General features: G+C 39.0%; 1 protein-coding gene across 5 annotated transcripts in view; it reads right to left on the bottom strand.

Annotated features, from left to right (window-relative positions):
- Positions 1-26,881, bottom strand: part of LOC122673606 (cGMP-specific 3',5'-cyclic phosphodiesterase-like) — a 76,468-nt gene that overhangs the window by 8,771 nt on the left and 40,816 nt on the right. For 2 of the 5 annotated variants that reach the window (XR_006334743.1, XR_006334745.1), the window contains exon 3: positions 4,381-4,522. Coding sequence is in view for 2 of the 5 variants with exons in the window: in XM_043871536.1 (XP_043727471.1) it covers positions 23,126-23,161 (36 nt within the window). In the remaining 3 variants the exon portion in view is untranslated. Of the gene's footprint in view, positions 1-2,045; positions 2,739-4,380; positions 4,523-13,661; positions 14,189-22,471; positions 23,162-26,881 lie in introns of those variants that run through there. The other 3 variants (XR_006334744.1, XM_043871537.1, XM_043871536.1) reach the window with 3 other exon arrangements.

The raw sequence follows: 26,881 nt of genomic DNA, 5'->3' as shown, positions 1-26,881 counted from the left end.
AGTTGCGTATTTGTTTTCACATGGAGAGAGAAAACATTTTGGATAGTTGAATCACGATTCTGATAGACTGAGGACGGTTTTCCATCAAATTTCCAGATGTTATTTTATTCTTGAGTCCAGTATCTTTACATGGAGCATTTTGTTCTGAAATGGGTGAAGTAAGAATATTTGTCTTTGTAACTTTAATACATTTATTTACTAAATTTCGGTAAAAATTCTGTGCACGTAGGCATTTGTGCACAGTTGTCAGTATGAGGAATTTGCCTTCTTGAACAGCAAGGATGCTGTCCTGAGTCTGTGTTACCCTATTTCTTATACAGCTCTCTCATGTGATTTGAAGAGCAAGAATTAAAATCAGAAATTTCCTACTCGGATTATGCTGTAGGTCGAATGAATGTTTACATTTATTCATAAGCTTAAAAATTAAGTTACATAATGTAAATCTCCTAAAGATCCATTTTCCCCAAATACTTTCCTCTTAAGGACTGTTTGATTGTTGTTCCACATGTTCAAACTAATAGAACAGTTTTAAATCATGGAATTTTATTAATAAACAGTGGCTTAATTAACAAATGTATCTCTGTACTTGCATAATTCATCATTTTTAATGATCCAGTTGCATACATAGGATATTAAAATTTTACCTTAGTAAAAATTAGGTACAAAAATTATTGAGAACATTAATAATTTCATAAGTTCTTGTAATGAAAAATATGGGCTGTTCTTATCAGAAAGTATTACCATGTTGTATTGTTTTATTATAATTCTTTTGTAATAAATGATACATAGAGACTTAGAAGTCTTCCATAGCTCAACCATAATTAGGCACCAAAAGGTATAATTTGAAAGTAAAATGATAATCTTATTCATATCTAATTCTCAGAGATTGTTTGATGGAGCACTTATATATTTACAAATATCAACAAATATGTGTGTGATATATATATATGAAAAATGGGTCCTGTAATCAGTTGCCTCTGACAGCAGAGGATATTTTAAAATACAAGTGAAATTTCAAACAAGTCAGAACAGGGTCTGATATGGAAACTAAAAACACAAAGACTCTATGAAAAATTAAAAGCCATGGTTGCAATTAAATTGATAAAAACAGATTTAAAGTGTTAAATGACTTTATAATTACATATTAAATTTGGTTAAATATTTTATGCCTGTAGTACCTTTTAAGCATGTTGTTTCTGAATCTTTTGTAGATAAAATCACTTTTATTGTTCTTAATATGTGCATATAAATGAATTAGTTTTGTTAAATCTACTAACTAATAATAAAATTAAGATGTTAGCTGAGTAAGTGGAAAATATTTTCTGAGATATTCCATAGACAAGCCATAAGTTGGGTGTTTCTCAAATATTTTTTAGTATCATTTTATAAAACATTTATGGGAAGAAAAAGCTTTGTGAACATATGAAAAATCCCTTTATTTTAAGTTTGTTTATATTTTTCTATTTATATAAGCTTGGTTTTTTCAACTGAAACAGTTTTCTTATAACTTGCCTTGTGTTTATACCTCAATCAAACAATATAGTAGTCAAGCCATATTTATCAGGTTACAGATCAGTCATGCACATTAATTCTATTATTTGTGCTGAGCTTTTCTACTTATAAATTGAATATGACAGCATTTTAAATTCTTGAATGGTGTATGTAACCTGTAAACATCAACTAACAGCACAAAGACTTACTGAATTCCAAAGGTTTTGGTTGAATGTTGAAGATCAAATGGATTAAATATTAAATAGTGTCTCTTTATGTTTGCTAAGTCCCAGTATGGTTGTAAATATAGATGGAAACATTTTACTTCAAAATAGATTGCAGTTGTTTGGGTGATCTAGAATATACCTCTTTAAACCTGTGTTATGCTATTATCAAAATAAAAGAAAACTTGAAATCAAATTTCATTTAATTAGTATATCCCCAAGAATATTCTTGCAGACTCTAGTGTAAGAAACAACAGAATGAGGCATATATATGGTTTAAAATTTATTCGCAGAATTTTATTATTAAAAGAAATGTGTGGGTTTTTTTTTTTTTGTATAATTAAAAAGGTATTAATAAGATAGATTTCAGGGCTTCCCTGGTCAAGAATCCACCTGCAATGAGGGAGACCTCAGTTGGATGCCTGGGTTGGGAAGATCACCTGGAGAAGGGCATGGCAAACCACTCCAGTATTCTTGCCTGGGAAATCCCATAGATGGAGGAGCCTGGTGGGCTACAGTCCATGGGGTCGCAAAAAGTCGGACACGACTGAGCAAATAAGTAAGCACAGCACAGCATTTTGTTTTTGGAATTTTGCATTAAGATTCTTATTGTGATAGTCGCTCAGTCATATCTGACTCTTTGTAACCCATGAACTGTAGCCTGCCAGGCTCCTCTGTTCATGGTATTTTCCTGGCAAAAATACTGGAGCGGGTAGCCATTCCCTTCTCTAGGGGATCTTCCTGATCTGAGTCAAGATTCTTTTTAATTTTGAGTTATCATTAATCTCTATTAAATTAATAAGAAATTGTAATATTTACTTTCCAAGAGCAGTCCAAAATACCACTGTTCATAGAAGATGAACATTTTAGGGACTTAAGAAGGTGTGTGTTGCTATTCCTAGGATGGCTGCCGGCCTTGGGAAAAAGATCGGCAGGGTGGGAGGAGCAGGCCTTCAGAACCGCAGGTAAGCTTGCTGTGCCTCCAGGGAGACTGGAGCTTGAAGGGAGGTTCTTCAAAGGACTCTGGAAATGTAAATGTTCCATCCTCATCTCTTTCTCGAAGATCTTGTTTAAAATAATGTATCTCAACAATAACAGAAAATAGTGAATACACCCCAATATGGGTTTAGTCACTAAGTTGTGTGCGACTCTTTGTGACCCCATGGACTGTAGCCCACCAGGCTCCTCTGTCCATGGGATTTCCCAGGCAAGAGTACTGGAGTGGGTTGCCATTTCCTTCTCCACAATATAGGTTTATTTATCTCTAATGATAGACATTTTCCACAGTATTAGCTACAGTGTGTGCATGTGTGTGTATGTATGTAGGAAATTAAAGATCTAAAGAAGTATTTATTTAAAGATGATTCTTATATCACTAGAAAATAATTTTACTATCTCTAAATATATTAACTATATTAAGAATTATGTGATTAACATGTTAAGGAAGCATGTTCCTTATTCTTAAAAATCTTGGTTTAAATAATGACTTAAAAGTCAGATGCTGCTGCAGCTGCTAAGTCACTTCAGTCGTGTCCAACTCTGTGCAACCCCATAGACCAGGCTCCCCTGTCCCTGGGATTCTCCAGGCAAGAACACTGGAGTGGGTTGCCATTTCCTTCTCCAAAGCATGAAAGTGAAAAGTGAAAGTGAAGTTGCTCAGTCGTGTCCGACTCTTCGAGACCCCATGGACTATAGCCTACCAGGCTCCTCTGTCCATGGGATTTCCCTGGCAAGAGTACTGGAGTGGGTTGCCATTGCCTTCTCCATAAAAGTCAGATACTTCAGCTTAATTTAATACTTGTTGTTTTTTTTTTTTTTAATTTGTTGTTTTAGTTTTGCTTTGTTTTTTGGCCATCATAGCTAAAAAAGATACAGCACAAAGATATGAAGATCCAAGTGAAAGTGCATTGTTGACTTCTTATTTTTATTTATCAGTATTTAGCAATTATGCAGAGTCTTGAAAAACTACTAAATTCCTCATTTTCTTGGTACCAATTAAATATTCTTGCAAACTAATTTAAAAATGTTGTAGCTTTATAGTTTTAATGAATGGGTCTAAAACTGAAAGTTTAAGTATTTTTGGTCCATTTCTTTAAACTATGAGAACTTAGTACCTTTCTATTAGTTTGGAACTAATTGCTTTCGTCTTAATTGCCTTTGGAAATAGATTGTAATTTAGAAATATTATAAATAGATTAGAAAAATTTGTTTCCAAGTTTTTTAATGTGCAGATGAAACTTTTAAAAAGATAATTGACACAGACATGCTCTTTCAGCCACACAAGTGTCTTCTGGAAAAAAAAAAAATCCTCATTTTAAGTCACTTTTTCTTTGAAAGAAATAAATGTTAATTTTTCTGGAATTCTTGTTAGAGGGCACAGTATCTGTTGTTAGCTGCACAGAGAAAGCACCAGTAGATTTGCAACTGTTGACTTTCATTTCTTTAGGACACAAGTCATGATCTGTGACTTTCTGATGTGCAGATTGTGAGGGTGTTGGAGTTGATCCATTTGTTACGTTTTAGTACAGCTTAGTTTATTTTCAACTTAAGTGGGAATTCTACATTTCTCCCTGTACCCCAGTGAATCGGTTTGTACAATCCCACTGTGGAAATAGTTGGTTTAGATAGTATATGCAGAAACCCAGTTGGTTATAGGATATATCACCTGGAGTTGGGGATGGTCGTGGTCCTTCCCTGTCCCCCTCTCTAAGGCAGACGTGGAATGGATGTAGCTAGGATAGTCAACTTGCATTCTTGTGTAGAAATCTGAGTTACTGTTCTCCTTGCTGGCTTCTGCCAGGGCAGTCCTGTGAGGAAAATACATGATCTTTATTGGGAAAGAGAGCTCCAGACTTTTCCACTTAAATGTGCTGAAGGCACATTCGTTCATTTTCCACTTAAATGTGCTGAAGGCATAGAATAAATACCCTCTTAGGAGTTTTGACAAATTCTTATGTGGTAAAAACCCACTTGGATCACAAGAAAACGCTTTACTGCTGGCAGCATAGGGGTAGAGTGTCATGGCATTGTCTGGAGAAGCAGGAATCTCCAAGCAGTCTATCAGAGGCAGACTTCATAGGCAAATGTGCAAGAAAGGGTTGCCAAAATAGTGCGTTCCAGAAACTTTTTAGAGGCAGACTATCTGAACAATTTAAGAAAAGTTATCTAAGGACCTTTCCCCCTCGTATGTAAAATGGAAGTTGTAATAGTACTTGCCACATAAAATTTTTGTGAGGATTCCATTAGATAATGCAAGTGAAGCCTTGATTTACTGTTAATGTATTACATTACTCTTGTTGTTGTTATTATTATTGTTTAGGTAGCTTTCCCTCCATTTTCCCATGCAACTTTCCTGGGTCAGGTACATATTTAGTAGAGGATAACTAAAGGAGTCCTTAGGTAAAGCAACTTAAAGCAAAGATGGGGACACACTCTCTTAACATTGTGACAAAGATGAAATAATAATACTATTAACTACCGCTTATTAAGCTCTTATTTTCTGCCAGGCACACTTCTAAGTGCTTTATGGGAATCAGTGAATTTCATCCCTTCACAAACCCATGAGTTATGTACTATTATTATCTGCATTTTTTACAATGGAGGAAACTAAGTTACAGAAGGAGGTTGGATTAATTTATCCAAGGTCATGCAGCTAAAAGAACAGAAATCAAGTCGAGGAAAGTCTAGATGATAGCAGGATATGAATCCTAAAAGTGTGGAAGGTCTGACTCTATTTTTAATAATCTAGCTTGAGCGATCCTTTATGCTCTGTCCTTCCCTCTGTTCTTGATGGGAAACTCCTGGAACCCATCCAGCAGTGGAATGCAACAAAGCTGAATGGCTGGAAACCTAGTGGAAACTCAGCATAGAGAGAAGACCCTGGGCTTAGGGGTTGTCCAGGTTGAAGTTTTGTCTCTTCAGGTTAAGAGTGGGCAACCAAAAAGGGTACCCGAGTAGGACTGGAACAACAGAAGTGGTTTTATTTTGTGCACTATATAAATGCTTTGGCTAAGAAACAGCTTGGTGATTGAAATCCAGCCTTCTCAGCTTGCCAACTCTCGATAGTTCCAACAAAAGGAAATGAGAATGTCCAGTACAATAAGAATATAAAGGGATGACAGATCTCAGACATTTTGGAAATGTGTTCATGTGTTTGAACTCTGAAGAATTAAGTCTGGTATCTTAGAGGTCATCGTGGAATTATATACATGGAGATCATGATAACTCAATTTGTGGAATTGGATTAATTTTCCTTCAAGTGAGTTTGGGTGAGGAAAAGACTCGGAAGGATCTGGGGGTAATAACTAATAAAATGACACATGGTTGAAGAAGACACAGTGATGGAAACAGAAGAAATGAAGAAGTAGGAGGCAAATCATGAGATGAATGTCCTGAAAACCTACTTAATGAATTTGAGTTGGATGGTAGAATATTTTAGTAGTTCAGTTCACAATTCAGTATGAATAAGAATGGGAAAACGTTAGATTTTGCACTTAAAAGATCTTTGGTGAACTAAGAGGAAGCAATTTGGGTCATGCAGAGGTGATGGACGTCTTCTCTGAGGAGTTTGCAAGTGAGGGGTAGGGAGAGTGGGGTGATAACATGAGCAATTGCTGGAACTTGGACATTTTATTTTTAGGAATATAGAGGAAAGAGATCCAGAAGAAATATATAAACTGTGATTGGAAGTTGGAAAGGTGTAACTAACAGTCCAAGACCACAGAAAATAGCAACATGGAGGACCTAGATGGAGAATAAGCTTTAAAAGAGACCATTTCTTCCTGGGAAATGAAAATATGCAAGAAAGGAGAAGGAAGAGTATAGAATTCTTATTTTTCTTTATGAAACATTAAGTGAGGATAGCTGCAAAGGGTTCCTGGACCAAGTATCAGCATGTGTGTGTGTGTGTAGGCTTCAGGACAGCAACAAGCAATTTTCTGATGCCAACAGTATCCTAGCATTCATTCAACTCAATTCTGATACTGCCTACCCAGAATTCAACTCAATTCTGACACTGCCTACCCAGAAATATAGTCAGAGTCCATAGGTGAAGGGCTCAGTCTCTCATATAAGGCCACCCTTCATTCCAACACCAGTTTCAAGCCTGAGTTGTTTCCCTGTGCTGCTGACCTACTGGCTGCAAACCAGAGGTTCTCAACGGCCTCCTCCTCGGTTTTGATTAATTTGCTGGAGCAAATAATGGAACTCAGGAAAGCTTGTTTACTCAGTAATTACCCATTTATTATAAAAGACTATTAGAGGATATGAATCAATCGCTAAATGAAGAGATGCGTAGGGTGAGATCCTGGACAAAGAAGCCCTGTGTGGCATGCGAGGTATTCTGGTTTCCCTACACAGAAGCTTCCTGGAAAAGGGCAAGCGTGGTCCTTTTGGGTTTTTACGGAGGCTTCATTACATAGTCATGATTGATTGATGGATCCCACCTCCAGTCCCCGGGGGTGGGACTGAAAGTTTTGTCTAATCACAGTTTTGATTAGTTTTGATTAGTTTTGGTTTTCCTGGCAGCCAACCCCCACCCTTGGGTGGAAGCCAAAAGTCACCTTCCCTGGACCTTTGTCTGCAACCAAAGGTTAAGAGACCAAATGTTACCTTTTTTGCCTGTTTCAATCAGGACATTTCAAGCGTTCTGGAAGTTGTGAGCCAGAAACTGGATGAAGACCACAGTCTGTCGTTGGGATGTATGTGGACGCTCTCTGTGTGTGTTATATATGTTACCGGGTAAGGGAGGGTCAAAGAGGACTCTCTCACGGGGCTCAGTTCTCGGTAAGGACGAAGAGAAGAATCTGAGGTCTTATCCATGGCAAAAAGAAGTTTATTAAGGAAAGCACAGAGCCCCTCAAGGGAGAGGTGGGCCAGGCAGGAGGGGCCCTGGTGACTGGACTTTTACGTATTTAGGTGGACGTGAGTTAGCAGTTTTGATTTACAGTTGCAAGTTACATAACAGCGGGCTCTCCTGTGCCTGTCTTTCCCATAATTAAGTCTGTTATAATCAGGTGTCTCTATGTATAGAATATTTATGAATCTTTTATGGGCTTCTGAGGTCTCTTGAGGACACAGCTATGCATCAAGGTCTCAGGTGCTGAGTTGGAGAAGCCCCTGTGTTTAGTTTGTATCTACCCTGTGCCTAGGGTGCAAGGGCAGGAGTTGGAAAAGTCTGCCTAGGGCAAAAGTTATTTTGTAGCATATCTGTGAGCTCTCCTGGGCCACACTGTGGGGGTGTCTGGGGTGGGGTTTAGAGATCAACTTGAATCTTTTCCCGCTAGTCCACTCCTCATTGCTCATGCCTCACTTCCTACCTAACATACACACACAAACACCTTCATGTGTGTGTGTGTGTGTGTTTGTGTATTTCTCACATATGCTTGGTCATAAACAAACACATAAATTTCCTATGAGTCACAGTATTGCAGTAACTTTTAGTTCTCAGTGGAGGGAGGGGCAGGGAGGGGAGTAGAGATGGGCAGACAAGGTTTTCAGTGCAGCCATTGTGGGGAGTGGGAAGAAACGTCAGCCAAGGAGAAGTAACAACACAGAGCATGTTTTCTCAAGAGAGATTTTTTTTTTTTTTTTTAAGAGAGATTTTTTTATCTGTAGATATTTACTGAGTAATATTTATCTTGTGATGTGGTACTGTGTCACTGCAAGAGGGAAAAGAAAATAACCTTGCTTTGCCAGGCAAATCTAGTTGGGAAGCCAGTACACAAAAACAGCTGCAAATAAGGAGGTATCAGATGAGAACCAAGTGAATATATGCAGCAAATGCACAATGATTCCCAAGATAACTATGGGAATGTTTCTTGGAAGGCAACTTCAAGAGTGCTTCAAACTGGCTGGCGAGATGTGTGGTGGTTAGGGAAGGTTCAGTGGAGAATACTAAGTCCAATTTGAGTCATAAAGTAGGGAAATAACCTTTTTTAGATGTGAACTTCCAGATGCTCAGGCTGGTTTTAGAAAAGGCAGAGGAACCAGAGATCAAATTGCCAACATCCGTTGGATTATCAAAAAAACAAGAGAGTTCCAGAAAAACATCTATTTCTGCTTTACTGACTATGCCAAAGCCTTTGACTGTGTGGATTACCACAAACTGTGGAAAACTCTTCAAGAGATGGGAATCCCAGACCACTGACCTGCCTCTTGAGAAATCTAGGAAGCAACAGTTAGAATTGGACATGGAACAACAGACTGCTTCCAAATAGGGAAAGGAGTATGGCAAGGCTGTATATTGTCACCCTGCTTATTTAACTTATGTGTAGAGTATATCATGAGAAACGCTGGACTGGAAGAAGCACAAGCTGGAATCAAGACTGCCGGGAGAAATATCAATAACCTCAGATATGCAGATGACACCACCCTTATGGCAGAAAGTGAAGAAGAAGTAAGAGCCTTTTGATGAAAGTCAAAGAGGAGGGTGAAAAAGTTGACTTAAACCTCAACATTCAGGAAACTAAGATCATGGCATCTGGTCCCATCACTTCATGGCAGATAGATGGGGAAACAATGGAAGCAGTGACTGGCTTTATTTTTTGGGGCTCCAAAAATCACTGCAGATGATGATTGCAGCCATGAGATTAAAAGATGCCTGCTCCTTGAAAGAAAAGTTATGCCCAACCTAGACAGCATATTAAAAAGAAGAGACATTACTTTGCCAACAAAGGTACGTCAAGGCTATGGTTTTTCCACTGGTCATGTATCGATGTGAGAGTTGGACTAGAAAGAAAGCTGAGCACCGAAGAATTGATGCTTTTGAACTGTGGTGTTGGAGAAGACTCTTGAGAGTCCCTTGGACTGCAAGGAGATCCAACCAGGCCATCCCAAAGGAAATCAGTCCTGAATATTCATTGGAAGGACTGATGCTGAAGCTGAAACTCCAATACTTTGGCCACCTGATATGAAGAACTGACTCATCTGAAGAGACCTTGATGCTGGGAAAGATTGAAGGTGGGAGGAGAAGGGGATGACAGACGGTGAGATGGTTGGATGGCATCACTGACTCACTGGATGAGTTTGAGTAAACTCTGGGAGTTGGTGATGGACAGGGAAGCCTGGTGTGCTGCAGTTCATGGGGTCACAAATAGTCGGACACGACTGAGCGACTGAACTGAACTGAAACATATAAGTAGGATATTACAGGCACAGAACTGAAAATCAACAGACCCAAGGTTTAAACACTAGCTTGGTTTTACCTGGGACACAGTTCTCATGTAATCAGATCACATCTGGGTCTTCTTTCTTTTCCCTTTTGTAACAGGCTGGAAAACTTGTCCTTTTCCAAGACTTTAGAGAGCCACTGAAGGTTTTGGACTTGGGAATATAGAGTCATGTTTAGCAGCATTAGCATAGCTGGTGTAAAGTACAGATTACAGAGTTGTCGGCTTCCCTGGTGGCTCAGATGGTGAAGCATCTGCCTGCAATGCAGAAGGCCCAGGTTCGATCCCTGGGTCGGGAAGATCCCTGGAGAAGGCAATGGCGGCCCATTCCAGTGTTCTTGCCTGGGAAATCCTATGGACAGAGGAGCGTGACATACAGTACAGACTGCAGAGTTATAGTAACAGGAAAAGCAAGAGGCACTTGAATACTTCAGTGTTTAAAGTCTGGTGAGTGCTATAATTACCAGGAGAATCCCAGGTTTTGCCCCATTATCACAGATTCATCAATGTCCCCCCATTTTCCCCTTTCTAAAGGTGTCTTTGCTGTATGATATTTATGGTTCTTTAACTCCCCTAAATTTCCAGTCATTTAAAAAATCTCCTGTCCTTTCCTCTTGACCTTATTTGCTCTGCTTCCCAGTGTTCTTTCTGCATGAGTCACGCTGCTCTCTCTCTGTCCTGTCTATTCAGCCTCAATCACAGAGAATCCTAATGAACTGATGGCCTGCGTCATTCACTTGCTAAGATCAATGATATATTCTGTAATATTTATTGAACATCAATGGCTGCTAGTGTTTGATATCACATTGTTATGTAAGTGCAGTAAAATATTTCTGGTTTTTTGGTACTATGATCAACTGTTGAGTGTATTAAATTTAGTGTGGTTGTATTAGTGACTGGATAGTAGGCGTGGGAACCCTAGAAGTTTCTTACCATTTTACTGAGTTTTCACTCAATTTTAACTAAATTTGAAAGCCTCTAGAATTGAGATCAGAAATTCATATACATTAATTTGATCTTTATGCTCTCTTTGAAATACCAAAATGTTGGTGGTTTCTATTTGAATAAATTGTTTTCTATTTAAAACTGGCTTCCCTGGTGGTCCAGTGGTTCAGAACCACCTGCCAATGCAGGGGCCATGGGTTTGATTCCTGCTCTGGAAACATCCTACAGGCCACGGGGCAGCTAATCCCCGTGTGCCACAACTACTAAAGCCCAGTGCTCGGGAGCCCGCATGCTGCACATACTGAAGCCTGCGTGCCTAGAGCCTCTGAAGGGAGAAGCCTCTCCAGCGAGAAGCCTGCTCAGCAACAAGGAGTAGCCCCACTTGCTGCCGCTAGAGAAAGCCCAAGCCAGGAATGACGACCCAGCACAGCCAAAAACTACAAACAGTAAAGGGTTTCTAAAAAACAACTGTCTGTTTCTACTTCAGTATCCACAACATAGCGGATACTAGAATACATGGGATGGAAGTAAAGTATGAAATGAACAGAAAAAAGTTTTAATCCTGGAGTATGGATTCATCTGCACACATATGATCCTGATATGATTTGACCCTATAATCGTTTCCATTTAAAAGTATCGTTATAGTTGTTTTTAAGTCTCTTGAAGCTACTGAAGGCTTTAGAAAGTAGAGATTCTGAGTAATTAATGCTTAATACAGATTTTAACTGAAGACAACAGGAATACATCATGTTGTTAAATTAGCTATTTAATTCTGAGATAACTTATGAATGATTCAGTCCACCCTTCTTCTTGAAACCTTTTTTCTTTAGTGAAAGGGCAGTCAAATTTGGTTTTATCTTGACAGTTCAAGAAGGGGTGAAAAGTAAGTCGAAAAGAGTCTATTCTGAAAAGTGGACCTAATTTTGAAGTTGAATTGGAATAAATTATTAAATTTTGTATAGAAAATTTTATCACACTTCATAATTATCTGATTGTTTGATTTATCAAGTAAACAAAGCATAATGTTTCTTAAAGCCTATGAATACTTTTTCCAACCGTGACAGATTAAATGAATACGGAGAGTGAGCAGAAACGGGAGGGGGTCCTGGTTCTGTGTCCTTATGCAGGAAAGGGCAGTGCTCTGGGGGAGTGCAATTTACATGAGCGTCTGGGTCTTTTGTCGCGTTTTGGATGGATGACCTGAATCTGATATATGGTGAATAGCATTAACAAAGGTCTGATTATCAAAGGCTAGGAAGAAAAATGCAATCAGCCACAGCAATGAAGTGATGCCTGTGTTTGGGGGGAAAACCTGATATCTAACTGGCTATAGAAGACACTGAAATGATACATCAGTAAAAGTCCGGATTTGTGTTTGTGTGTGTGTGTGCGCGCATTATATAGTGATTTTAACTCAGTGGGATATGACCAAAAAGAGTCATTTTTTGGATACTGTTTGGGTTATGTGATGAAAGTGGGATTATGTGATGAAAGTACCTGTTACTAACAAAATGATGTGAAAAACTCAATGCATTCTTAATTTATAACACACCAGTTTCACCAGTCTGACAATTGCAGACTGTTTCTATTTAGAGAAAATTAGAATTAAGTAGAAGTGCATTGGAGTTCAAAAGAAGTTTGCTCTTTTTCTGTTGCTTTTCCCCTCTATAAACCGTGCCACCCAGAACAGAGAACCATATCTAATCTCCCAATTAGGTCAGGCCCTAGGATAATCAATCTCTTTAACAGCAGATTCCTTGCTTTAGCAAATGAATGCTTGGTTTCAAAGGCAGTTTTGTGTTGAGAAAGAAGTGCAGTTGGCATGGGTGATTAGAACTCTTTTAAACCCTGTAAAAAGCTTCTGTAGATTGTTTCATGCCCACACTTTGTGAACTGAAGTAAATGCTGTCTATATCCATCTTCAAATGAATATGGTGGCGGCTTTCTACAGCCTGTGAGAGCATCTACATGCATAGAAATGAGATTATTTTAAGGCCAGATTTATAATACCCATTTGAATTACACTGTGATTTTGATAATATCTAAAAGCAGTGTATATGTTTTTAGTAGATACTCTTCATATTTATAAGTATGTTCATTAGTGACAGTAATGTAATTATTACATTAAACCTGTTGTGTGACTGAAAATACAATGACAGATTAACATGATTCTTCTATTTGTTGTTTGGACCACATTTATATTAGTTTGTGAAGGCCTTTTTTTTTTTAATATCTGATGCCTTTGAGTTCATATTCATGAAATATGCAAATAGGTCATGTGAGACAACTTTGAAACCAAGAAGAAATAATTAAAAATTGAAGTTTATACAAGAGGAAAGTGGTGGCAGGATGAATTGGGAGACTGGGCTTGACATATATTCACTACTGATACTATGTGCTGTACTCAGTTCTGTGTGGTGACCTGAATGCAGGAAATCGCCCAGTACATGTATCCGAGGGGATGTATGTATACACTTTGTTGTACGGCAGAAACTAATGCAACAGTTCAAAGCAGCTATACTCCAATAAATATTAATTTAAAAATAAAAAAGTTTATAAATAATGTGCTCACAACTCAATCTAAGGTGTTAAAATGTAGTGAAGTACTTTGCAGTATAGTACAACAAAAATTCTAGGGTTTCAATAAGTTATTTTAGATAATTATTGTTCAAAGTGTGATTGCTGGAACTTATCAGTGATGCTTGAAAGTGATACAAAAGTAATTCAGGAAGCCACAAATTGCCTGTTTTAGGAAAGCAGATTATATTCTTAAAAATGTGGTGTTGAAACATTTGCAAGGTAGTTAAGAAAAAAGCATTCTCAAACATTTTTGTATGTTACCATTCAACTTTATTGTGTAATGGTCAGTTCTGTCAGTTTTTCTCCCCTCTTAAAAATTGTTTCAAATGTGCTTAATTTTTGGAAAGTTAATATTTTTCATAGTGACAGTTCATAAAACATCTGAGGAAAAATTGAAAGCAGATGGTCTTTAAGAAACATTTATTGCTAATTACTTCTTACCTTTCACACGAATACCAGCACATGTATGGGGTTAAGTCACTGTTGTAAGCAGGAGTCTTTACTTTGGGCTGTGCTGGATCTTGGTCGCCGCATGGGCTCGTCTCCGGTTGGGTGTGCAGGCTTCTCTTTGTGGCGGCCTCTCTGGTTGCAGAGCACAGGCTCTAGGGTACTTGGGCTTCGGAAGTGGCGGCATGTGGCTCAGTAGTTGGGGCTTCCAAGCCCTTGAACACAGGCTGAAGAGTTGTGGCCTATGGGCTTAGCTACTCTATGGCATGCCCGATCTTCCTGCATCAAGAATCCAACTCATGGCTCCTGCATTGGCAGGTGGATTCTTTACCACTGAAACAAAAGGGAATCCTCACTATTGTAAGTAAGGTTCTAAGGCAGAGTTGGTAGATATTGTAGTGATTCACTGAAACAAGATTTTTAAAATACAGGCTTTTTTTTTTTAAACAGGCATTCTTAATAATACCAAATGCCAAAATAGAACTATGATGTTTATTCATGCTTATTATAATGCATGCCTGTGCATGCTAAGTCACTTCAGTTGTGTCTGAGTCTTTGCATATGGACTCTTGCAGAGAAGTCCATCAGACTTCTCAGTCCATGGGACTCTCCAGACAAGAATACTGGAGTGCGTTGCCATGCCCTCCTCCAGGGGATCTTCCTGACTCAGGGATCGAACCTGCATCTCATGTCTGCTGCATTGGCAGGCTGGTTCTTAACCACTAGTACCACCTGGGAAGCCCCTTCTACTGTATAACATTTTAAAATTGCTAGTAGAATAGCTTCTGAATGTTAAATATTTCTATACATTAAAACGTTTAGCTGGAAGACTGTTTAATGTCCAGATCTGTTACTCAGCTATATTTTATTTTATTTTTTTATTTTTTATTAGTTGGAGGCTAATTACTTCACAACATTTCAGTGGGTTTTGCCATACATTGACATGAATCAGCCATAGAGTTACAGGTATTCCCCATCCCCATCCCCCCTCCCACCTCCCTCTCCACCCGATTCCTCTGGGTCTTCCCAGTGCACCAGGCCCGAGCACTTGTCTCATGCATCCAACCTGGGCTGGTGATCTGTTTCACCATAGATATTATACATGCTGTTCTTTCAAAACATCCCACCCTCACCTTCTCCCACAGAGTTCAAAAGTCTGTTCTGTACTTCTGTGTCTCTTTTTCTGTTTTGCATATCGTTACCATCTTTCTAAATTCCACATATATGTGTTAGTATGCTGTAATGTTCTTTATCTTTCTGGCTTACTTCACTCTGTATAATGGGCTCCAGTTTCATCCATCTCATTAGAACTGATTCAAATGAATTCTTTTTAATGGCTGAGTAATATTCCATGGTGTATATGTACCACAGCTTCCTTATCCATTCATCTGCTGATGGGAATCTAGGTTGCTTCCATGTCCTGGCTATTATAAACAGTGCTGCGATGAACATTGGGGTGCACGTGTCTCTTTCAGATCTGGTTTCCTCAGTGTGTATGCCCAGAAGTGGGATTGCTGGGTCATATGGCAGTTCTATTTCCAGTTTTTTTTAAGAAATCTCTACACTGTTCTCCATAGTGGCTGTACTAGTTTGCATTCCCACCAACAGTGTAAGAGGGTTCCCTTTTCTCCACACCCTCTCCAGCATTTATTGCTTGTAGACTTTTGGATAGCAGCCATCCTGACTGGCATGTAATGGTACCTCATTGTGGTTTTGATTTGCATTTCTCTAATAATGAGTGATGTTGAGCATCTTTTCCTGTGTTTGTTAGCCATCTGTATGTCTTCTTTGGAGAAATGTCTGTTTATTTTCTTTGGTCCATTTTTTGATTGGGTCATTGATTTTTCTGGAATTGAGCTGCAGGAGTTGCTTGTATATTTTTGAGATTAATCCTTTGTCTGTTTCTTCATTTGCTATTATTTTCTCCCAATCTGAGGGCTGTCTTTTCACCTTACTTATAGTTTCCTTTGTAGTGCAAAACTTTTAAGTTTCATTAGGTCCCATTTGTTTAGTTTTGCTTTTATTTCCAGTATTCTGGGAGGTGGGTCATAGAGGATCCTGCTGTGATTTATGTTGGAGAGTTTTTTGCCTATGTTCTCCTCTAGGAGTTTTATAGTTTCTGGTCTTACATTTAGATCTTTAATCCATTTTGAGTTTATTTTTGTGTATGGTGTTAGAAAGTGTTCTAGTTTCATTCTTTTACAAGTGGTTGACCAGTTTTCCCAGCACCACTTGTTAAAGAGGTTGTCTTTTTTCCATTGTATATCCTTGCCTCCTTTGTCAAAGATAAGGTGTCCATAGGTTCGTGGATTTATCTCTGGGCTTTCTATTCTGTTCCACTGATCTATATTTCTGTCTTTGTGCCAGTACCATACTGTCTTGATGACTGTGGCTTTGTAGTAGAGTCTGAAGTCAGGCAGGTTGATTCCTCCAGTTCCATTCTTCTTTCTCCAGATTGCTTTGGCTATTCGAGGTTTTTTGTATTTCCATACAAACTGTTAAATTATTTGTTCTAGTTCTGTGAAAAATACCGTTGGTAGCTTGATAGGGATTGCATTGAATCTATAGATTGCTTTGGGTAGAATAGCCATTTGGACAATATTGATTCTTCCAATCCATGAACACGGTATGTTTCTCCATCTGTTTGTGTCCTCTTTGATTTCTTTCATCAGTGTTTTATAGTTTTCTATGTATAGTTCTTTTGTTTCTTTAGGTAGATGTACTCCTAAGTATTTTATTCTTTTTGTTGCAATGGTGAATGGTATTGTTTCCTTAATTTCTCTTTCTGTTTTTTCATTGTTAGTATATAGGAATGCAAGGGACTTCTGTGTGTTAATTTTATATCCTGCAACTTTACTATATTCATTGATTAGCTCTAGTAATTTTCTGGAAGAGTCTTTAGGGTTTTCTGTGTAGAAGATCATGTCATCTGCAAACAGCGAGAGTTTCACTTCTTCTTTTCCTATCTGGATTCCTTTTACTTCTTTTTCTGCTCTGATTGCTGTGGCCAAAACTTCCAACACTATGTTGAGTAGTAGTGGTGAGAGTGGGCACCCTTGTCTTGTTCCTGATTTCAGGGGAAATGCTTTCAATTTTTCACCATTGAGGGTGATGCTTGCTGTGGGTTTGTCATATATAGCTTTTATTATGTTGAGGTATGTTCCTTCTATTCCTGCTTTCTGGAGAGTTTTAATGATAAATGAGTGTTGAATTTTGTCAAAGGCTTTCTCTGCATCTATTGAGATAATTATATGGGTTTGTCTTTCAATTTGTTAATGTGGTGTATTACATTGATTGATTTGCGGATATTAAAGAATCCTTGCATTCCTGGGATAAAGGCCACTTGGTCATGGTGTATGATTTTTTTAATATGTTGTTGGATTCTGTTTGCTAGAATTTTGTTAAGCAGTTTTGCATCTATGTTCATCAGTGATATTGGCCTGTAGTTTTCTTTTTTTGTGGCATCTTTGTCTGGTTTTGGAATTAGGGTGATGGTGGCCTCATAGAATGAGTTTGGAAGCTTACCTTCCTCTGCAATTTTCTGGAAGAGTTTGAGTAAGATAGGTGTTAGCTCTTCTCTAAATTTTTGGTAGAATTCAGCTGTGAAGCCATCTGGTCCTGGGCTTTTGTTCGCTGGAAGATTTTTGATTACAGTTTCGATTTCCTTGCTTGTGATGGGTCTGTTAAGATCTTCTATTTCTTCCTGGTTCAGTTTTGGAAAGTTATACTTTTCTAAGAATTTGTCCATTTCATCCAAGTTGTCCATTTTATTGGCATAGAGCTGCTGGTAGTAGTCTCTTATGATCCTTTGTATTTCAGTGTTGTCTGTTGTGATCTCTCCATTTTCATTTCTAATTTTGTTAATTTGGTTCTTCTCTGTTTCTTAATGAGTCTTGCTAATGGTTTGTCAATTTTGTTTATTTTTTCAAAAAACCAGCTTTTAGCCTTGTTGATTTTTGCTATGGTCTCTTTAGTTTCTTTTGCATTCATTTCTGCCCTGAGTTTTACGATTTCTTTCCTTCTGCTAACCCTGGGGTTCTTCATTTCTTCCTTCTCTAATTGCTTTAGGTGTAGACTTAGGTTATTTATTTGGCTTTTTTCTTGTTTCTTGACGTAAGCCTGTAATGCTATGAACCTTCCCCTTAGCACTGCTTTTACAGTGTCCCATAGGTTTTAGGTTGTTGTGTTTTCATTTTCATTCATTTCTATACATATTTTGATTTCTTTTTTGATTTCTTCTATGATTTGTTGGTTATTCAGAAGCGTGTTATTTAGCCTCCATATGTTTGAATTTTTAAAAATTTTTTTCCTGTAGTTGAGATCTAATCTTACTGCACTGTGGTCAGAAAAGATGACTGGAATGATTTCAATTTTTTTGAATTTTCCAAGACCAGATTTATGGCCCAGGATGTGATCTATTCTGGAGAAGGTTCCGTGTGCACTTGAGAAAAAGGTGAAGTTGATTGTTTTGGGGTGAAATGTCCTATAGATATCAATTAGGTCTAGCTGGTCCATTGTGTCATTTAAGGTTTGTGTTTCCTTGTTAATTTTCTGTTTAGTTGATCTATCCATAGTTGTGAGTGGGGTATTAAAGTCTCCCACTATTGTTGTGTTACCATTAATTTCCTCTTTCATACTCGTTAGCATTTGCCGTACATATTGCGGTGCTCCTATGTTGGGTGCATATATATTTATAATAGTTATATCTTCTTCTTGGATTGATCCTTTGATCATTATGTAGTGTCCTTCTTTGTCTCTTTTCACATCCTTTATTTGAAAGTCTATTTTATCTGATATGAGTATTGTGACTCCTGCTTTCTTTTGGTCTCCGTTTGCGTGAAATATTTTTTTCCAGCCCTTCACTTTTAGTCTGCATGTGTCTCTTGCTTTGAGGTGGGTCTCTTGTAGACAGCATATATAGGGGTCTTGTTTTTGTATCCATTCAGCCAATCTTTGTCTTTCGGTTGGTGCATTCAACCCATTTCTATTTAAGGTAATTATTGATAGGTGTGGTCCCATTGCCATTTACTTTGTTGTTTTGGGTTCACGTTTATACAACCTTTCTGAATTTCCTGTCTAGAGAAGATCCTTTAGCATTTGTTGAAGAGCTGGTTTGGTGGTGCTGAATTCTCTCAGCTTTTGCTTGTCTGTAAAGCTTTTGAATTCTCCTTCATATCTGAATGAGATCCTTGCTGGGTACAGTAATCTAGGTTGTAGGTTATTCTCTTTCATTACTTTCAGTATGTCCTGCCATTCCCTTCTGGCCTGGAGGGTTTCTATTGATAGATCAGCTGTTTTCCTTATGGGAATCCCTTTGTGTGTCATTTGTTGTTTCTCCCTTGCTGCTTTTAGTATTTGTTCTTTGTGTTTGATCTTTGTTAATTTGATTAATATGTGTCTTGGGGTGTTTCGCCTTGGGTTTATCCTGTTTGGGACTCTCTGGGTTTCTTGGACTTGGGTGGCTATTTCCTTCCCCATTTTAGGGAAGTTTTCAGCTATTATCGCCTCGAGTATTTTCTCATGGCCTTTCTGTTTGTCTTCTTCTTCTGGGACTCCTATGATTCGAATGTTGGGGCCTTTCACATTGTCCCAGAGGTCCCTGAGGTTGTCCTCATTTCTTTTGATCCTTTTTTCTTTTTTCCTCTCTGCTTCATTTATTTCCACCATTTTATCTTCTACCTCACTTATCCTATCTTCTGTCTCTGTTATTCTACGCTTGGTTCCCTCCAGAGTGTTTTTTATCTCATTCATTGCATTATTCATTTTTAATTGACTCTTTTTTATTTCTTCTAGGTGTTTATTAAACATTTCTTGCATCTTTTCAATCTTTGTCTCCAGGGTATTTATCTGTAACTCCATTTTGTTTTCAAGATTTTGGATCATTTTTATTATCATTATTCTAAATTCTTTTTCAGGTAGATTCCCTATCTCCTCCTCTTTTGTTTGACTTGGTGGGCATTTTTCATGTTCCTTTACCTGTTGGGTATTTCTTTGCCTTTTCTTCTTGTTTAGATTGCTGTGTCTGGAGTGGGCTTTCTGTATTCTGGAGGTCTGTGGTTCCTTTTTATTGTGGAGGTTTTACCCAGGGGGTGGCGTTAGACTATTGACTTGTCAAGGTTTCCTGGTTAGGGAAGCTTGTGTCGGTGTTCTGGTGCATGGAACTTGATTTCTTCTCTTTGGAGAGCAATGGAGTGCCCAGTAATGAGTTTTGAGATGGGTCTATGTGTTAGGTGTGACCTTGGGCAGCCTGTATGTTGGCGTTCAAGGCTATGTTCCTGCGTTGCTGGAGAATTTGCGTGGTATGTCTTGCTCTAAAACTTATTGGCTCTTGGGTGGTGGTTGGTTTCAGTGTAGGTATGGAGGCTTTTGGACCGTCACTTATTACTTAAAGTTCGATGTAGTCAGGAGTTTTCCGGTGTTCTCAGGTTTTGGGCTTAAGTCTCCTGCCTCTGGATTTCAGTTTTATTCTTCCAGTAGTCTCAGGACTTCTCCAACTATACAGCACTGATAATAAAACTTCTAGGTTAATGGTGAAAAGATTCTCTCCCGTTAGGGACACCCAGAGAGGTTCAGAGAGTTACATGAAGAAGAGGAGAGGGAGGAGGGAGATAGAGATGAGCAGGAGGAGATAAAGGGGAACTCAAGAGGAGAGAGACAGATCCACGCAGTTGTCTGTTCCCAGAGTGTTCTCCGTAGCCCAGACACCCACAATGATTCACAGAATTGGATTGGGAAGAGAAGGGGAAAGGAGGAAATAGAGGTGTTCTGAGGTAGAAAACAGAGAGTCAAGATTGGGAGAGAATAATCAACACACTCCTGAATAAAAATGGGAACTGAATATTAGATTCTTAAATGTTCACAATTTATATCATATACTGAAAAACAAAAATTAAAAATCTAGAGTAGAGGTTAGACTCTTAAAAACACTATATTAAAAACAAAAACCAAAACACACACAAAAAATTTTAGAAATATATATGAAGTTTGGTTTAAAAACAGGGCTTCTCTTCTTTTCTTTTTTTGTAAGGTTATAGTGTATTGAAAATGAAAATTAAGGAGTAGTAGAGGAAGACTAGGGGACTTTAAAAGAAATAAGAGAAAAAGAAAAACAGAAAATAGAAGAGAAAAAGAAAAAAAAAAAGAAATAAAAGAAAAAAAAATTTTCCCTAATTAAAAAAATCATAAAAATCTATGAAAATGAAAGTTAAGGAGTAATGGGGGAGTAATAGGGAATTTTAAAGGAAAATAAAAGAGAAAAAATAAAAAAGAAAAAAAAATTTTCTTTTTTTCTTACTTAAAAAAAAAAAGGAAAAACATATCTAGGAATTTCTCTGGAGCTGTTGCGGTCAGTGTGGGTTCAGCTCAGTTTCAGATAGCTCCTCGTTCCAGCTTACACTTCTCGATATCTACAGGCCCCTTCCGGTGTAGTCGGTGTTTTCTACAGGGATTTTAATCTGTTGCACCGGTCCCTTCTGAAGTGGTTCCCTTTTTTTATTTGGCTTCTGTTTGCTGGTCTCTTCAGAGCCTCATTTCCGCCCTGACACAGGCCGGCGGAGGTGGACTCTTATTCAGGTTGCTAGTTCCGTGGCGCTTCGGGGAGGGGCTGGTGCTGCTTTCTCCGTCTGCGCTGCTCAGGCTCCCGGCTGCTCTATATGGAGCGCGGCCCGCGCTGCGCGAGGTTCCAGCCCTCGGGTGTTCCACAAAAGCGCGGAACAAAAAGCTGCGCCTGCTCTTTGTGCCTTCCCCGTGAGAGCGGTCCAGGCAGCCAGGGGCTTGACTGGCGCACTCTCCCCTGGTGCGGCGCGCCCACTCCCTTCGGCGGTCCCAGTCTCAGTTTCCGCCGGCGCCAGTCGGGTGCGTGCGCCTTCTGCCCTCCGCGTCCCCAGCCCCAGTCCCCGCCCGCGCCAGTCGGGTGCCTGCGCCCTGTGTCTCGCCGCGACCCTCCTGGCGGATGTCGACCATCCAGAATCTCAGGAGGTCTTTGATTAGAAACTGGAGGCCTGTTTGCACTGGGGCAGGGGATGCAGTCCTTGGGGCCGAGCCTGCCCCCTTCCCCTCCCCCCTGCCTCCTGCCTCCGGCGGGGCTGGGCGGTTCCACAGCCTGCGAGCTCTTCTCTGGACTTGCTCAGTCCCTTTGTTCTGTGAACGGCCGGCAGTGTGTTCGGCCGGTTAATTTTCTCTCTCTCTTTTGCTCTCCCACAATTCAAGTTGGCAACTCATAAAAGCTCCCTCCGATTGTCCTCAGGGCACTCAGGCCCGGACCCTACCCCAAGCAATGCCGCCCGCTCCTCTCCGTTCCACCCCCACTTGCTGGTGGCGGATGCGGGTGTCTGGGGTAATTTTCTGCTGGGAGTTGCTTTTAGGCTCGTAATCTGTGGGTTTTATTTATTGTTCCCCTCCCAGTCAGGTTGCCCTCCGAGATTCAAACACTTCCCCCAGGCCCGCCAGTGCAAGGCTTTCCCGGTGTCTGGAAACGCCCTCTATTAAGACTCCCTTCCTGGGACAGATCTCCGTCCTTAGCTCTTTTGTCTCACTTTTTATCTTTTATATTTTGTCCTACCTCCTTTCGAAGACACTGGGCTGCTTTTCTGGGCGCCTGATGACCTTAGCTAGCGATCAGAAGTTGTTCTGTGAAGTTTGCTCTGCGTTCAGTTATTCTTTTGATGAATTTGTAGGAGACAAAGTGGTCTCCCCGTCCTACTCCTTCGCCATCTTGGCTCCTCCCTTCAGCTATATTTTAGATTGAAAGCTTAATTATTATAGCTTATAGAGCAGTATACATTTAATTTAATGAAATCAAATCACTTAGGTTTATACAATAGATTTCTTACTTATATCCCAATGATTTTCAGGATCCAGAGATTTCCAATCTGAAATCCTTTATTATCCTGAAACTCTTATAGCTAAATTTATATATGGGTTATTTCATCCTTGCCTGGCACACACATTAACTATAGTATGAAAAAAAGAAGTCTGAAAGAAAATATAGCAAAATGTATATCTTTGGGTGATTTGGGGGTGATTTATTAAATCTTCTGTACTGTATTATATAGGCTTTTGATCCTTTTATAATTAGGAAAGATATAAATATTTTCCGTTTCAAAAAACACAGAGTTCCAGCATAGGTGATATATAATTGGACAATAATTTTATAATATAGTTTGACAATAACTTTTTCTTTTCCTCTTGAACCTTGTAAAACCTGTTGGGGCAAATACCCTGTTCTTTCCTTTGCACTGCTGATTTGGCCAGACTGTTGAAATCAAACATTCAATGGAAGGTGCACTTGGAGTAGATTAAAGCAACCTAGGAATGATCCAAAATAACAAATAGTAAACATGGTAAACAGAAATCTTATCTATTGAGGATTTCTCAACACTTTTACACTATGAAAAATCATTAAAGAGCTTTTATTAATGTAGGTTATGTCTGAGTATTTATCACATTAGATATTAAAGCTGAGAAATCTTTGAATTTTTTTTATTACTATACTTTAAGATAATAATGAATAATTACATGTTGGGGCTTCCCTGGTGGCTCAGTGGTAAAGAATCCACCTGCCAATGTGGGAGACGTGGGTTCTATCCCTGGGTCAACAAAATCCTCTGCAGGAGGAAATGGCAACCCACTCCAGTATTCTTGCCTGGAGAGTCCCATGGACAGAGGAGCCTGACAGGCCACAGTCCATGGAGTGGCAAAAGAAGCATGACTTAGCGACTAAACAACAACTTTACATGTTAAAATACATAATATGGATTTTTCAGAACAACAAGAAATAGTGAGAAGAGTGATACTGTTTTACGTTTAGTAAACGTCTTGAATATATATCTTAATGGAAGACCGCTGGATTCTTTCAATCTGCTTCTGCATTCAGCTTGTTACAATATGGCATTTAGGTTGACATATATGAAGAAAAGTTGATTTCATGCAAATATGTAGTTGGCAAGGGAGGACAATTTTAACAACTTTTCCAGATACTTCTGGATATTCTTTTTAATATTACATCAAATCTCAACAAGTAATAGTTTGTTAAAGACAAGTTGTCATGTGAAATCTGAAACCATGTCAGTAAACTTTTAATACTTTTGAACTTGACTTATTTCTCAAGGAAGGTTTCTAAAAGGAATCTGAATTTTTATTTTAAAAATAATAAAGTATAATATTCCAATAATAAAAAACAACCCCAAGAATATTCTGAGGATATTTTAAGGATTAATTTGCATCCAAATTGCTTTCTAAAACATTTGAGCACTGCTCAAATCTCTGAGCTAAATTTCTTAATTCTTAGATAGATCAACTTTAGAGTTTACTGTTGTTGCATGAATGATGTCTTAAAGCCGTTACTTTTCATCTCTTTGGAGGTAATTTTATATATATGAATTTATCAGATGTGAGCAGTGTGGGAATACAGTAAAAACTTGATCAGGGATTGTTGGCATGGTGTGGTACTTTTGCAGAGCTCTGTCCTTGCTCTAAGTATGAAAAGATAATTTCCAAACAAAATGACTGCTTGAGCCCTGAGAACCAAAATACTGATTTCCAAAAGAAATACTCGTTTCAGTCATAAGGTTTTATGGCAGAAATTGAAGCCAAAATATGCATTTTCTCTTATGACACTCATATGTCTGATCTCACTAAAAATAATTTAGAAGTTCCCATACATTGCTTTTGATGATACCTCTTTTCTTTGTAAACATTTGTATAAAATATCTCAACAAGGAATCCATTATCAAAATTTCCTAAAATCCTTTATTTTTTTTTCCAAAATAAAGGTCTAGTTGACTTTACTAGGAAATGTGGATGACATGTTTTCATGTTCTTTTTTTGAATGACAAAAACAATGTTGTCATTCTTTTCTAACAAGTCCAGGAGTAATGCCAGAGAATTCCTGTGGATGTGGCTGTCCAATCTATTCAAGATTCCAAGGAAACCATCTGTTATCCCCCCTCCTCTCCCAGGATAAACCTGCTTCTCCTAATGTGCACCCTCAGTCCTGCAACCTCGGGCTTCCCCACATCGCAGTCACTGCAGCTGGTAATTATCTCTTTGTACAGTCAGTGGAATAACTGCTTCTCTCTCTGTCCTCTGAGACAGACAGGTCTGAGCTGGATTTTCCATCTCATGCCCAGGACCTTCAGCACAGTCTTCGGCACATGATGGGAACTCTTTAAGAAATGCAGGGTAGTATATGATAAGACTGGAGAAGAAAATGCAACCCATTCCAGTATTCTTGCCTGGGAAATCCCATGGACAGAGGAGTCTGGCGGGCTACAGTCCGCAGGGTTGCAGAGTGACACGGCTGCGATTAAACCACCAACCACACATATGGTAGAATACCACTGAGTGTTTAACGCACTTTGATATCCCCAGAGTATTTTCCTGTACCTTCTATATTTGGGGATTTTTCATCCTTCTTGAAAGTAGCTTTTGTGGTAAATCTCAGTTCTTGTTTCCTTCTTGCCTTCTTGACTGTTCCATATTTGTCTGCTTTCATGGCCTTTTTTTTTTTTTTTAATTTATTTTTTCCATTTATTTTTATTAGTTGGAGGCTAATTACTTTACAATATTGTAGTGGTTTTTGTCATACATTGACATGAATTAGCCATGGATTTACATGTGTTCCCCATCCCGATCCCCCCTCCCGCCTCCTTCCCCATCCCATCCCTCTGGGTCTTCCCAGTGCACCAGCCCTGAGCACTTGTCTCATGCATCCAACCTGGGCTGGTGATCTGTTTCACCACAGATAATATACATGTTTCGATGCTATTCTCTCGAAACATCCCACCCTCGCCTTTTCCCACAAGAGTCCAAAATTCTGTTCTGTACATCTGTGTCTCTTTTTCTGTTTTGCATATAGGGTTATTGTTACCATCTTTCTAATTTCCATATATATGCATTAGTATACTGTATTGGTGTTTATCTTTCTGGCTTACTTCACTGTATAATGGGCTCCAGTTTCATCCATCTCATTAGAACTGATTCAAATGAATTCTTTTAATGGCTGAGTAATATTCCATGGTGTATATGTACCACAGCTTCCTTATCCATTCGTCTGCTGATGGGCATCTAGGTTACTTTGTTTTAATCTCTAGTCCTTAAGGCGAGGATGAAGTTCTGTCTTGCCCTTTGCTTTTTTCTCTTTTGTACACTTTCTCTCAATTATGCATAACCTCTGTGATTCTCAGATCTAAGTCTCTAATTCCAGTCTCTCCCTCAAACCACGGTTCTGTATCTTCCAGGTATCCTCTCTACATTTCCAACCAGAGATTAGTCTTTAAAGCCAGTGGATCCGTGGCTAAACCCATCGCCTCCCGTCCTGTGTCCGTTATCCCTTGCCGCTTCTCTGTGACCTGGTGACGCCTGTGCTGCCTTCACCCTTGCGTTCACTGAGTCCCCCGAGGCCTCTCTCACGCGGGGCCCGTGTCTCCGTCACCATCACACCAGCGCACACCTCGGCTGTCTCATGCCTGGCCTGTGCTGATGGCATCCACACTCTCTCCTCTGTTCCGGTTCTCGTGGCATTAAAGCATCATGTGTGCTGGTACGAGGGGAACTTTTCACACCTAAGTTTCCTCTTAAAGTTCTCACTCAATAATTTGAATGTTGCCTGGGCATTTGATGGTATTAGTACACAAATACTAAATATAGTACACAAATACTAAAATGTTTATGAATAATTGATATGATGCCTGGGTTTTGATTCAAATCATATAGAGTGAGAAAGCATGGATGGCAGCATAGACAGATAGGCCAGAGTTGATGCTGACTGTTCTTTATAATCTTATGTATGTTTGAAATTCTGCATAATAAAAATTAAGTCAACACTTTAGTTCTTTATGTGCTTGTAAAATAAAGTCCAAGCTCTTTAAGAATAAAAGCCATAGGTCAGTCCCAGTCTATCTTCCCAGGGTCATTGGCCAGTGTCTCCTTTGTATACACTTTGCTGATCTAGCAGCTCAGCAGACTCCTCAGTGTGTGCGTGTGAGCATCTTTCCCTGATTTTCTGCATTCCTTTAGTCTAGGCAC

This window comes from Cervus elaphus, chromosome 17, assembly GCF_910594005.1.
Source record: "Cervus elaphus chromosome 17, mCerEla1.1, whole genome shotgun sequence".
NCBI classification, from domain to species: Eukaryota; Metazoa; Chordata; class Mammalia; order Artiodactyla; family Cervidae; genus Cervus; species Cervus elaphus.
This window is presented reverse-complemented; position numbering and strand designations above follow the sequence as displayed.